The 14,339-nt window shown below is 41.3% G+C and overlaps 1 protein-coding gene across 1 annotated transcript; it reads right to left on the bottom strand.

The window, feature by feature from the left end:
* Positions 1 to 4,407: 4,407 nt before the first annotated feature.
* Positions 4,408 to 8,377, bottom strand: CLDN12 (claudin 12). The gene has a single exon (XM_071735197.1). The coding sequence runs from the start codon at positions 8,340 to 8,342 to the stop codon at positions 7,605 to 7,607; it is 738 nt and encodes a 245-aa protein (XP_071591298.1). The 5' UTR covers positions 8,343 to 8,377; the 3' UTR covers positions 4,408 to 7,604.
* Between the last annotated feature and the right edge of the window lie 5,962 nt (positions 8,378 to 14,339).

Below are 14,339 nucleotides of genomic sequence, written 5' to 3'. Positions count from 1 at the left end.
TGTTCTCACTGGAGCTGCCATACGTGCAGTGTCGAGCATTCAGCGTTCACTGCTAGCAGCACACAGCCCCCAGCTACTATCTGGAGCTGAGTATACATTTGTATCTTATACTAGTATTGGGGTAAATATTAATTCATTATTACTACTGTTCAGTTAAATCTGTTTTCATTTCACCCACAGACCCCCTTTCTTGTTCCCGATTCCTCTTCCTAGGTAGGGTCAGATAGGTAGAATAGGTCTGATAGAATAACTGCCTAAACCATGACAGAGCTCAAGAAAAAAAAAGAAAAAGCTTGTGTTAATTCCTCTTAGGAGAAAGATGTGGCACCTGGGCATAGAAATAAGCCAAGGAAAATGTGTTAAATTGCTACAGTAAAGAATTATCACTAATGAAATGCAAAACATTGTAAAAACAGCTATGAGTACAAATAATTTCCAGGACCAACCCAAGAAGCATGATCAATATTAGTTTGCTAATTTGCAATAGTATTCAAGCAAATCCAGTCAAAGATACATGACTGAATTATATATTATAATCTATGACAGACCATTCAGAAGCATTTACAGATTTTCATGTCATCTCTGGTGCCCTACAAAATAAAAGGGTGTATCACTTGAGACAGTGCCTGGTAAAAGATGCCTACTGGCGGGCATACGTATCTGGACCCAGAGAACTGACTTGCCCAGGCTAGGAAAGCAGTGAGAAGAACCTGGAATTCTCTAGGAAATGGAGCTGCCCATGTAACAAAGACAACTATCATGCATACAAATGATCTTAGAAGAAAAGAGACAGAAACTGTCAAAGAAAAAATTTCTTCTCAAGAAATTGTAATTTCTTAGCTGACTTGAGGGCAAAACTCAAAAGCTACAGGGTTTTTGTACCACAGTATGCATACACAAGACATGCTCAGAGCCATATTTAACTGAATTATGTTGGTTTCATGTTATCTATTTAATAACACCTTTTTGAGTTATTTTCCTGTATTTTAAACCAACAAGTCTCCATGCTGTGTTTGTATTTTACCAGGAGTAGTGAAATCTTGTCCAAGCAAATTCTGTGCTGTCCAGTGTTCAAGATCTCCTACAGAAGCTCTAAGCAGATTAATTCTGGGAGCCTGAGAGAATTCCAGCTCTCAGGTGACTTCTCAAGTGAAGCATACAGGCATCAGCCACTAAGATTAGTGGTTCTCAAGGTTCTCATAACTCCTTGGCTAATTAAGGTGCAGCCACATAGTGTTTGAAAGTGGGTGTGCAAACTAACTGGAACTGATGTACCATAATGAATGATGAACTCTGTAACCCAGCAGCAGCTGACAGAAGAACTGCTGAAAGCCCCACCAGCACCTCAGTGTTTGCTAAGCTGTAATGCCAGAAACCTCGTGTTGTGGCTCTCTATCTGCCACCCAGCTTCCAGAGCCAGCTCTTTCCCAGTCAGGAGGCTGAATTATTTGCTCTGAATTATTTGCAAGGGACATGTCCTCACCTCTGCAGTTGGGGAGGTCAACAGCATTTCATCAGACTTGCATCTGCAGGTCAGATCTGAAAGGTATCTGCACTGCAAGCTTAAGAAAGATCAGAAAGGTGAATTTTTTTTTTTTTTTTTTTTGGGTTTTTTTTTTTTTTTTTTTTTTTTTGGTTTTAATGACAGGCCTTGTCTTCTCAAGGCCTTCTCTGGGAGACCATAATTAAATCAAGCAGAACAGGCAGCCACAGAAGGCATCCAAAGTTGGATTTATCTGTGGCTGCACTGTTAAAAATAGGTCTGTTTTGTGAGAATGTAATTCCTTGTCAGCTGCTTCCTGAGGTGATACTTTTACCAGGAAATTCAGCCTGTTTATAGAACACCTTATTGCAGCAGTAGAAAGAACTTGGGCATTATATAGTTGCTGACTTATTCAGTCAGTGCAATAATCATCCTTGATGCTAAGTCTTCAGAGGTAACATCAAACCATTCTGATCTAACCTAGAAAACTGATGCAAACCTTAATATTTAGCATATTCACTGATTCAGAAATTAGCTGTTTTCTAACATCAGTTGATAAGCGAGTTGACATTTAAGAAATCCATGGTTTAAAGCAACATAATCTTCAAATTAAATTAAAAATAATGGTTTTTCTTCATTATTGCTTTTTCCTTGCCATACCTTCTTTTTCTAAGTGAATATGACGTGATAGAAAATGGAACAAACTTTTGAAACATGATTTTTGCCTTGCTAATAAATGGACCCTAGAATAGTAGCTCAGAAAGCGTCTCCATTAAGGTACATCCAGAACTTGTTTTAGGAAACACTTAAATAATTTTTGATAGGATGGCTGGTATTTAAACTCCAATGTAAATTTGTAAATGATCTTACATACTTGTTTATAAATATATGGCAGCTTTGGGAAGAAAACTAGTGTGGTAGCAATGGATACAGACTGTCCTGCTGGTGGAAGAGCTGACAGTGAGGCTACAGAGGCTGGCGAGTGCCAGGCTGTGGTGCTATCATGCCACGCTTGGCAGGGGTGGCCACACAGCAGCTTCTGGCATGGCAGATAGGTAGGAAGTGGTGCTCAGCACTTGGTCAACATTTGTGATTCCCAAGGACACGTGTTGCACAGGCAGTACCCATGCACTGGGTTATCAGAGTTGGCTTACCACTTTTTTGAAACTGTTGCTCAGTGAAGCTTATTAAAATACTCAAAACTTTAATTACATTTTTTTTTCTTCCTCTTAGAACAGAAACTAGGGCAATCACCCTGCTCCTGAAATCCAGTTTTCTAGTCTTTCTCCTTAAAACAGCCTTAACCACTCATATCCTCCTGCTCACCCCAATTTCCATTGCCCTGGGCTCAGCCTTTACAACTCCTTGCAGCTGCTACGCCCAGAGTACAAAGCCCCCACCCTTAGCAGCCTAATACCTGAATGGGCAAATTTACTATTTGCAACATAAATAAAGCTTTGAAATCAGGAGCAACCCCTCTGTGTAGGTCCATCTTGATGAATGCTGATGCAGCAGTAGAACAAAAAATAGCAAAAAAAATCTTGTGCTGCGTCTGAAGTGCGTTACCTGCCTCCGCAGTAGGCAGAGGAAGGGATCAGAAACATGACATACCTGCTGCACCACATCTGTGAACTCATTTTCCTGTGAAATACAAGTGGGTAAAGTCTGCCAAGGGCTTGTCTTCAATGAGAGCAAGTACGTGGGATAGGTTTTATAAGGATTTTTAATTAAAAACAAAATAAAACCCAAAACCAACCAACCAAAAAAAAAAAACCTGAGGCACTCCCATATTTCAGGAGAAATTGAGTTCTCCGCATTGTTAGGTCAACACCCAACTAGTCCCTAGGCTTATACCAGTTCTTAGGAGGCAAGAAGCAGAGAATATAAAATTGTTTTTCCTGTCCCTCAAGTGAGTTGTAGTACTGGCAACAGCTGCTTTATAGTGTGCCTAATTCATAAGTTCATCATTATAGTGTGCCTAATTCATAAGATAAACAGGACTTCCCCAAACAGATAAAAACCTTACTAAACTGCCAGTTTAGACTACTAGAAATCTACAGCAGAATTACCAGTGAGTCTCATGTTCTGCATAAATAATCCAGATTGTTTTGTGAACTTGTGCTATAGCATTAGCACTTCTCAACTCCAAGATTTTGTATTTTGCCTGATAATAATGGGAAAAGCTCTGTGACAGAACAGAAAGGGAGAATTGTTAACCATTGCCATCCTTCTGGACTGCCACAGGCCCCTCAGATGCTTGAAAACTTTCACATGTGAGGCAGGAGCATATTCTCCAGCCGAAAGCACGGCCAGGAGAGGGGAGAGGACAGGAGGATGGCTGATGCCACCCCCTCATTTCTCCTGTGACACTAACACAATGCAAATTACTGGTCTAGGAGAAAACCAACCCAGCACAGCAGCTTTCAGCTCAGTTAGCAAGATGCTCTGGGTGAGGGAAGGCTGACACAGGGCTTTGGGAACAGGCTGAGGACTCTTTCCTGTATCACACACACTTCAGCTCTGCTGTGGGGATGAACCTGATCCTGGCACCCAGCCTGCATTCTGGCCACAGGCCAAGGGAATCCTTTAGATTAAGTGAAATCACTCTCCTCCTCTTATAGGAAAAAGGAATCCTAGTATTTCTTAGGGCTAGTTTACAATAAAAATACAGGGAAGTTATGAATAATAGTAAGCTTTCAAAACAGTGACAGAAGGGTTGGTTTGGGATTTTTAAATTTTTTGGTTGTTAGTTTAAAGCAGCACTCCTATAAAATTAGAGAGTTAAAATGCAATATACACAACATATTTTAAGCTTCTTAAGCAATATGAAACAGTCTGGCAAGTCTGAAGATCAGCATAAAAAACATGCAAAATCTTTCATAGTCTAGCAGTTACTGTTTTCCACAAAATTAATCAAAATAAACTTCAGCTGTATGAGAATGTTTTATTAAAAATACATATCTTCTGTTTCACATAAAAAGAACCAACACTGTAATTAAACACAATTTAAGAAGTTGAACAGGAATTACTTGAAAAAAAAATACAGATTCCTGTAACCCCAGAGCACCCAACCTTTGCATGAGCCACAAATTAAAATCTTCCTGTGTTAAAGACCCCAAGTGCCTGACCTGCATGCAGGGAGCAGCTGGGCAGGGGTGCCAACAGCTCCACAGAGGCTGCTCCCTGGCAGGTATGTGCTCTCCTCCCCAAATCCTGGGGGCCCTGTCAGCACCCAGCCCTCCTGCTGGGCACCATGGTAACCTTAGCAAGAGGAATGCTGGAGTGGCACTTGGCTCAAGTGTCACAGGTTAGCCACCTCTTCTGTAAAGAATGAGAGATACAGCACAGCACTTCCAGTTAATTTCACTTCAGATCCAGCAGAAGCTCACATTAACAGCACTCTTGAAAGAAACCCAGCCGTGCTTCAGTGATACAACATGATGCAACACTCTTTTGCATAAAGATGACCTTAAGTGAAACCTACACTGGAATCCACTAACTTCTGGATCCCTGCTTCACATAACTCAGATTCACCTCAGGCTTTTGAAAAGACAATTTTCAAAGGAACAAGTTACCAGCTGAGGCAGCAGCAAACACTGACTGAAAGTTTAGTGAATAAAAATCAAAGTCAGAATATAAAAGAGCTGTCAGAGACATCTGCTATTTGAAGTGTACAGAACAGAACACAACACTGGCTGCATTTACTCCTTGTAGAAAACATGAATTTGCCAGGCTGCCTTTCCTGCTCTGGAGATGTTGGAAGATTCAGCTCCTTTATAGTCACTAAGAGATGTGTTCGTCATCCTTCCAAAATTATCAAAATGCTTTGTAAATTCAGACTCAAAAGCATACCAGATACTGACTGTAAACTAACACTTACTGGCCAACTCATAGCTTAAGCAAGGCACAAAGAAGACGACATAGGAGCAATGGGGAAGCAAGCAACAAGAAATCACAAAACAGTGGTCCCTTTGCTTTGACCTGACAAAGGAAATAAGGATACTGGCAGCTGAAACAGTATAACTGTAAAACAAGCTTCAGTTGTGAAGAAAAAACAGCTGTCTTGTCGTGTTTTAATCCCATATTCAGAATATAACAATAACAAAACAAGATACTTCATCTAACACCAGACCTTGTAAACCTAAGAGGGTATTAAATGAATGTGACTTTAGAGGCCTATCTCCTTAAGAATTCTTTATCATCTAGAGTGTTAATTCCTCAGACTGCAATTTAATCAGGCACTCTACCTGAAAGGCCTGTCCCCTTACTGGCTATTCTGGGGATTTATGACCAGAGATCAGCTTCCTCATTCAACCACTAAAGTTCAAGCCCTCCAGTAAAAGCAAAATGATTCTTCTTTACCTATGGTTATCTCACAGACAGAGGTTATTGCACAGGTTATTGTAACAGAACAAGATTTGCCCAGCACAGCATTTGTTCCCATTTCTAATGAATGGAAAAGAAAAAAAAAAATGTATGACCTCAAATGGGTTTGCAGAATTCAAATTCAAGAACATCATTTGATTTTTAGCAAAAAAAGATTTGTTCTGGGATTAATGAAATCCACTAAGTTCCAGAATGCCAGCAATCAAAATGGCTTCCCTTACCAGAATGACATCTGAAACACAAGATAACAATTTGCAAAATTTGAGCCAAGCAAATACTTGCCTTCATTATAAAACTCTTCAACTCACTGTTGTCAAAGTTCCAAGTAATGTCAAAGCCCATATGGAAGAACTTTGATCCTCAGGGCTGACCTGCTCAACATTTTAGAGGGAAGAAATGATTTAAAGAAAAAATTACTTAAATACATCCCAGGTTGGGAATTTATTATCCCTCTTCATCCTTGTAAAGCTACAACGTGAAGCTCACAAGTTATTCAAAACCTCATCTTGCAACAATAGGAATGGGAAACTTTATCCAGTTGTGAGGTTGCAGCACAGGAAATACTGGATTTTAAAACAGCTCAGCTTGAACGGTGTTGAAGAACTAGACTGAAAAGGTTAAGTCTTAATCAGTAATTCAATAAGCTACTGCATGAAACATCCAGCAATCATAAAGATCAACTCTGAAAAGCTTGAATGACAACACAAGCTCATTGTTACTTGTATATACATTTTAAAACCCCAACAATCCAGATTTAAAAATCTCTCCCCATGGTTATAATCCCCAAGATGCTGTTATAAGCTTCTATAGTGTTCCAAACAAATCTTTCATAGCATTCAGTATTATTGCAGTGAGTGACATTTTTCTCCAGAACTGAAGAACACTTTAAAGCCTATTTGAAAAATCTATGTTCAAGATGGCCTTCAAATAAAATATTCAAACTCTTAACAGAATTTTTCAATGCAAATGTTTTTTGTTTTAAACACAATATAGATCTAATAAATTTACTAACTTATTAAAAAAGACTAGAAATAAAGTTCAAAAAAGTTTCTAGCCTCCAGTAATTCATAAAATGTGAAGTACAGAAGAACGTTATTAATCAGTTTCATTTCTTCTCATATCTACTTTCAAAATAAAGGGTAAGTTGACACTAATTCTGTTACAGACATTCATAAGCTTTTTGTGTGTGCAGTGGTAAACAGAGTGCTAGAGTTAAATTAATCTGCCAATACCCTTTTCAGACATCCCATCTTAAAATATGTGTGACTAGAAGAACAAGAAACCCAGTGACCCCTCTGCACTCAGTTCCACTGCCTGTATGTGGATAATGCACGGGTGCAAGAGTCCACCTATGTAGCTCTTACAATGGGACCACAATCTAGTAACAGCTTATTAAATAGCAAAGAGGTTCAAACCTGCTTTCTTCTCAGTAAGCAGAAGGATGAGCAGATACTACTGTTAGTGTACTGTCCCAGCATTAGCAGCAGTTTTGTTCGTAGTGAGCTCAGAGTTGTTTTGGTTTGGGTTTTTTTTTTCCTAAAAAAAAGAAGTTGCTGATAAAGTAACACAAGAGAACAGCAATGGCCTTGCTGAACTCAGGTCTCCACTGCTTTGCACCTTGGGAAACTTGACCTTACAAATGATCATGCTCAGTGCAAGGCAGCAGAGAGAATCGAGCCTGCCATTTCCAGGGGTTGAATGAGCACAAGAACTTGGCTTCAGAGACTCTGTCTTGTTAAGATGCATGTGTCACAACAGGGATGTCAATTTCCATAGCAGAGAGGCGGGACCGTGCAGAATAGGGCTGAGAGGCATAGCTGTGCATGCTGGGGGCATGGGAGTAGAGGGGCTGCCAGAAAGGAGAAGGTAGGCTCTTACATGCACAGTACCACAGAAACAGCAGGATGGAAGTGAAAAACAGACCACCAGCACTGGCAATGGCAATAAATACAGAGATGTCAAAGCTAAAGATAGGTTCGTATTTTCTGTTCAGATAATTGTTATAAAAAATGACCCAGACTGAGGGAGTGAGACAAATGGCACACGCAAGCAGGAACAAGAGGCCGGCCACGAGGTGGCAGCCTGCACTGTTCACAAGGCATTTGGCCAATTTGACGTTTGGCACGGTGGATACAAAGGCTGTGTTACACATGCCAATCAAGCACAGAAAGAGAGCTGAGACAGCAGTAAACATGCTCAGTGGAAGGGTAAACTGAAGAACACGCAAATCCAGTTGATCGACAGCAGTGTACCACTGGGGGTCGTATATCACACAGTCTCTGCTCCCATCAAACCGAGCACACTTAATCCAGAGTCCAGTGTAAACAGTCACATTCCTCTCATTCTTGTTGTATGTGTACAGTCTCATTTGCCTCCAATTTGGAAGCAGAACTGCTGCAAGGAGTCCAGCTACTGAAGCTGTTCCACTGAGGAAGGCCAGTACTGTTGCTGCATGAACATCCCGACAGCCCATTCTTGCCCACAGAAGTTTCCTGTAATCAAAAATAAATAATAATAAAAAAAAAATTGGTAAGTGGAAGTTTATGGATGTAGGACTGACTATAATTTACTTGTGTAATGTTAGTACTTGTGTGGTAGTTGGTAGGCAGTAACTCTCTGGCACCTTCTTTCCCTTACGCACTTCCATAGAGGTAATTCTGCCAAGTTCACACTTTAATGAAAACTCAGATTATACCACAAACTATCATGATTGCACAGATGACAGACTGGTAAATTTGCTGTGCTCAAGACCAGAAAGGAGTACTTGAACACGGGATTTAACACAGCTTTTCACCTTGTGTCACTGTGTGGACTTTAACAGAGCCTGAGTGGAGAAGGTGAATCACAGACCGAGCATGATTAAGGAGTTCATGGCTCCTCAGCTGGCAGCTCCCTCTCTTCAGCCCAGATGCAATGTCAGAGTGAACATTCAGTCACACCTCCCTGCTGTGCAAGTAAAAGAAAATTGCTCAAAACCTGCACCATTAGCCCTGACAAGGGATGCATATGTAGGCAGATACCCACATTTTACATAGGCCAAGTTATGGATAAGAGTTGCAAGCTAGTAGAGAAGGTGCTGTTGATTAATTTACCATGATTTTTTTCAAAATCAATTAACAGTTCTCTCAGACTAATTCCACCTTTCAAAACCTGTACAAGCACATAAACAATTCCAGAATGCAGATGGCTTTTCAGCTTTCATGTTTTCCTCCTTAGAGTAAGTGCTAAGGAAGAGTGCTTCCTTTTCAATATAACCACTACCTGCATATCTAACACAGCCTCTTGCCTGCAAAGATCCAAGGAAATGGTCTCAATGATGGGGTCTTGAAAAAAAAAATAAAAATCTTTCCAAACAAAAAAAGATTCAATAATTTCAGTAATCCCATTTCCCATCTCTGAGTGCTTGAGATACTTTGAAGAGGCCTAATACATAACAGGCACTGAGCATCCATCCTGGAGTGTACTTGAACCAAGATTCTAAAAATTATAGTATCTAAAAACCAGCAGATCAGATTCTGAGAGCCATGAAATCAAACTTCTACCAAATTTTCTTCCAAATCCTCATATAATATTGCACTTATTTCTCCAAAGTGGCAAAACAATTCTTCATGTACCAGAAGTTCTATTTAATACATATATAAATAACTAAATATCTGTATCTCAGAAAGGTAACAACCCAAAAGGAAACGGGATCTGACCCCTTACTATCCCTTCTACACTTGCAAACATGAAATACCTATGGAACCTTTGAGATAAGCAGAATTTGTGACCCCTATGGCTAGTCAGCATTTTATTGATTCACATACAAATAAAGTCCAATTTGCTCCATAAGAAAGCATGAGACATTTTTTTACTCTTTATGCCATTATGGTGGACTGCAATGTTACATGGGTAACACACAACTGCTGATCAACTCTTTTAAAGAAGTGCTGCTGAAGAGAGTAACAACAACAACAACAACGTCTATGCTAAAAATGCATGTTATTCATCAAAAAAAATGGCATTGCATTTTTGCTAAGAATAACTGAGTGTGGACAAGCTACTGTTCTCCTGGTAGTAACCTTTCCACATAGTGGGTCATTAATTGGATATCTCCCTGTTAGGAGGTTATAATTTCCATCATAATTGATTTAACATTACACGTAACCTCAGCTCCAGTAAGGACAACACAACCAACATGCAAGGAAATGGAAGTATAATAAATAAGCTTGAAGGGTAAATCTAACACAGCATCAGATTTTGTTCTCTTCAAGCCTGATACCTCTACTTTTCCATACAGATCTTGCCTTTGCATGGATAAAACATCCATGCAGGCTAGGCATACTCCGAGACAGAGCTATACCAGAAGCAGCTGGAATAAGCACAAGACTGACCATTTTCAGAAACTCAGTTTTTGCAAATTAATTTGCAGTGGTAGATGATGATAATGTGGACAGAGGTAATGTAGGGTGGGCAAGAAGTGATGCAAGGTTGACACATATTCTCTAATATAAGAGAATGGAAAAAAAAAAATAGACAACTATACCATGTATCAAAGTACAGTTATGGCAAGGACTGTATAGCCAGGACTTAGGATAGCATGGGAAGATTTTTATTTTTCTATTACCTCTGCTGTACCTGTTACATGGACAGAAGACTTTAGTCTGGAGTTCATCTTATAGTTGCAGGTGTTCTTAGGCCACCCTGCACACCTTGTTTTTTGCTGTTCCCTCCTTAGTGCTTCTTTCGAGGTAGAAACAGAAATACACAGAACACAGCTCTTTTTCCCATTTCAGGGTATCAAGGAAAAGTGAATTTTCAGGTATGATCCATGATCCCTCCTGCCCCCAAGAGGGGAAACTCATCCCATATTGTAAATCTTTCTAGCTTTCTAGCTGCAATTACAGATCTCTGATTAAGACAGTAACAAAACAGATATTGTCTTAATTAAGATGGATCCAGTGTACTTACAAGCAGTGTGTCCAAATCAAGACAAGCCTTAGGAACTTTTAGAAGCAGGAAAAAGGTGTTACTGGATCTAGGAAAGAGAACAAGAATAAGGTCAACATCACATTTGTTCCATGCAAATCCAGCAACAGTGTTTACATTGTAATTCAGGAATAATGTAATAATATTACATTGTAATATCAGGAATCTCAGATATGATTACATTGGGACAGTTCCATCATCTTTCTAGAATTTCCTCTGATTTAAAAAAAAACCACAACTTTTTCTTTTTTCTTCCTCTGGGATTTTTCACCAGAGCATGTTCTCTTTTTATCTACCCTTCTGCATCTTCATGCAACAGATAAGTGTCCAGAAAACCTCCTTTTCTTATGTGTTCCATGACAGATATGTTTATATCCTGAATTTTGTTTCTAGAAAAAAAAAATCCACGCAAAGTAATAAAAAATTATTATTTCAGATGATGATAAAGTAAAAGATAAAGATAGGTTCCAGGCTGTGCTAAAATGGTAGGAAGAAAGGGTTTCAATTATTTTTTTAAGTCAAAGAACAAAACAAAGACTGAAGTCTATTAATATACTCGTGTTTCTCTATTCCTTCCTGACTTCTATACAAAGGTTTGAAGGAAAAGGAAAAAAAGCAAGAAGTACTGGTGAGGCCTTTTTAATGGCTGTCCAGCTTTTCCAGAGGAAGAGTAAAGAATCCTCTTGGGAATTTTCTTTACACTCACATCTGGAATCCACACCACAAAGTCCCAAGAACAGCTCTACAGGTCATCACAGGAAAATCACTTTTCTTCTGGACAGTGTCAGAACTAAGCATGTTGTACAACCTAAAGATGAGTACTACCATGTACTACCATGTACAAGGACACAGAGCTTATTCTAAATGACCACTATCGAAATGTGAAATATTATAGTATTTGTATATGCATAGTCTTCTGGGGTGCAACATCAAAGAAATTCTATCACAGCATCTAGGCAAAAGAGAGACCTCACAACACACATTCTTACAACCTGATTTTTTCACCAAGAAAGAAAGTGAATTTCCAAGTGGAGTCTTTCCATAAGAATGCTATTGCATACAAGATACAGAAATGCAGACTCAATCAAATCAAGAATCCCACTGGATTTTCACTGGCAGGCTAATCAACCAAGACTGATATGAGTAAACAGCAACATAACTATGCTGGGCTGCAGAAGTCCATGACAATATACTTCACTGCATTTAGAAAAGTAGCAGCACTTTTTTTTTCCCTACCTCTTTTTTTTTTTTTTTTTTTGACTTTGGAACTCAAGCATTACTGCACAGCTCAGAGCAGCTGTTTTTATTCCCTAACATTTCTGAGCAATCTTCAGGCTTTCTGTGAATTTAACAACCTAAACTAATGTAACTATATAGACCTCCCTCTACAGGGACACACCCCAAAATATCAGCCAGTGCTCAGTAAAACCCATAATTAAACAGAAATCAATACTGACAAACAAACCTGTCAGAAGGGAAGCTGTGCCCTGCCCAAGAGTCACTCCCATTAAATGATGAAGACCTGTGGCCACCAGCTGTTGTAGTAAATAGATACAGTGCAGGTGTGAAATATCCAACTCGGATCTCAGCTTCTGCTTATATGGAGTTCCATTTTCTTTCTCTAGTTACTTAGTCCACCTTTTTGTATTCTCTGCCACTGGTGGTGTTGAATAACTCTAGGAACCTCAGCCACTGAGCTAGCTGTCCAAGGGAAGAAAGCACACTTTGTTCAACACAGGTGAAACCCTATCCTGCCTTAGATTCCAGACTCAAGCCTCTCACACCTCAAACATTTTACAGCTGCTAATACTCAAGGCTTTTATGTCTGAACTGCAAAGGTTTCCAGAGCTAATACTGGTTTCAGAGTCAGATTTTACCATGGCCCCTATTCTAAAGGCCCACATTGCTGTAACAAGAGATGCTAGCTGAAGCTGCTTAAGAAGTGCTAAACCACCAACTACCCACAGGTTTAAAAATGCAGCAAATAAATACATAAAGGCATTTCCTAGAGACGTAATTCAGTGATAAATTAAGCCAGCTCTGCTCCCTTGCATAGTCTTGAGAAGACTGTAGCCTGGAAACCACCACTGTCCTGTAAAGCCCACGGGAGTTAGGTCACAGTAAGCACTATTTATAATAAAATGCATTCTGAAACTACCCACAAAAGTGGATATACATCAGTTAAAAAAATATTATGAGCTTCGGAGAACTGACCACCAGAAAGAGAAAACCAACCCCAATGTAACTGGAAGTCACTGATCAGTGACACCAATTTTTTTTCCTCTAGGAATCAGACACAGCTCAAAGTTCGACAAGACTCCTATGAAAAATTAAATCCAGACATAAAGGATTAGAATTAACATGCCTACTTAATACGTTCAAGAAGAGCCAGCAGCAAGCGGGATTATTTTACCAGCCCATGTGGAACAAACAGGTGACGCACGGGGGGCTGGAGCGGAACGCGCAGCAATGCCTTCCCACCTCCCATTCCCTGCCCCCCAAACCCCGCCTGGGCGCTGGGCAGCGGCTGTGCTGCCCCCGGCGCCGGCCCAGCACCCCGATACCCGCTCACAGGCAGCGTGCCCCACTCGAAACCTGCCGCACCGAACCGGGGGAGACCGGGAATGAGCCGGGAAGGGCTGCGGACAACACCCCCCACACACACCCGGCCTAACAGCGAGCGGGCACCGCCGGCAGCCCCTGCATCAGGGCGGGGCGCCGCTGAGACAGAACCGGAGCCGCGGCCACCCGCGGGTTCGCTCATGCCACTCACCGTCCCGTCAGGGCGCTGGGGCGCACAGAGAAGGCACCATCACCACCACGCTCCCTGACCTCCGCCCGCCAGAGCCGCTTCGCTCCTCTCAGGCTCTAGGGAGGCCGCGGTCGGCGCCCGGGGGGTTGTGGGGGTTGTAGTCCAGCGCCGCCGCACTGCTCGCCCCGAGACACCCCGCGAACTACAGCTCCCAGCGTCCCCCGCGGCCGCCCCAGCAGGGCGCTGCGCGGGGGCGAGCACAAAGGCGGAGCGGAACTGGACCGACCGGACCGGCTTCGGGGTCCCTCCGTGGGGACACGGAGGCCGCTTGGCTTTGTCTGTTTAAGGAGGACGGCAGAGAACGAAGCCTTAAAGTATATTCCTCGTATGGGTCAGTTAGAGAAACAGGCAGCTATTTCCCAAAGGGGAGGGCCGTGGGGTAACGGTCTGGGGCGGCAGATGAGCAACTTTTAAAAATTTATTTTCTTCACTTCCTCAACCGTCTTTATCTGAGCCCACAACTTACTTCGCATTCAAGCAGCTGTGTCGCTGGCCTGGGTCAGCTCCAAGTGCCAAAGCCAGCGTCAGCTCTGCAGCCTACAGCCTTAGGCAGACTGAAGATCCGTTCATCCCTGGGGCTCGTTTAACACCTCATACACAACTGAAATAAAGCCAAGCTTGTTTTAAACATTTTTCCCCCTCATTTATGGTGAGATTAACACCAGTGTACAAGAAGTTTATCTCACAGAA

Source organism: Heliangelus exortis, chromosome 2, assembly GCF_036169615.1.
Source record: "Heliangelus exortis chromosome 2, bHelExo1.hap1, whole genome shotgun sequence".
Classification (NCBI taxonomy): Eukaryota; Metazoa; Chordata; class Aves; order Apodiformes; family Trochilidae; genus Heliangelus; species Heliangelus exortis.
This window is presented reverse-complemented; position numbering and strand designations above follow the sequence as displayed.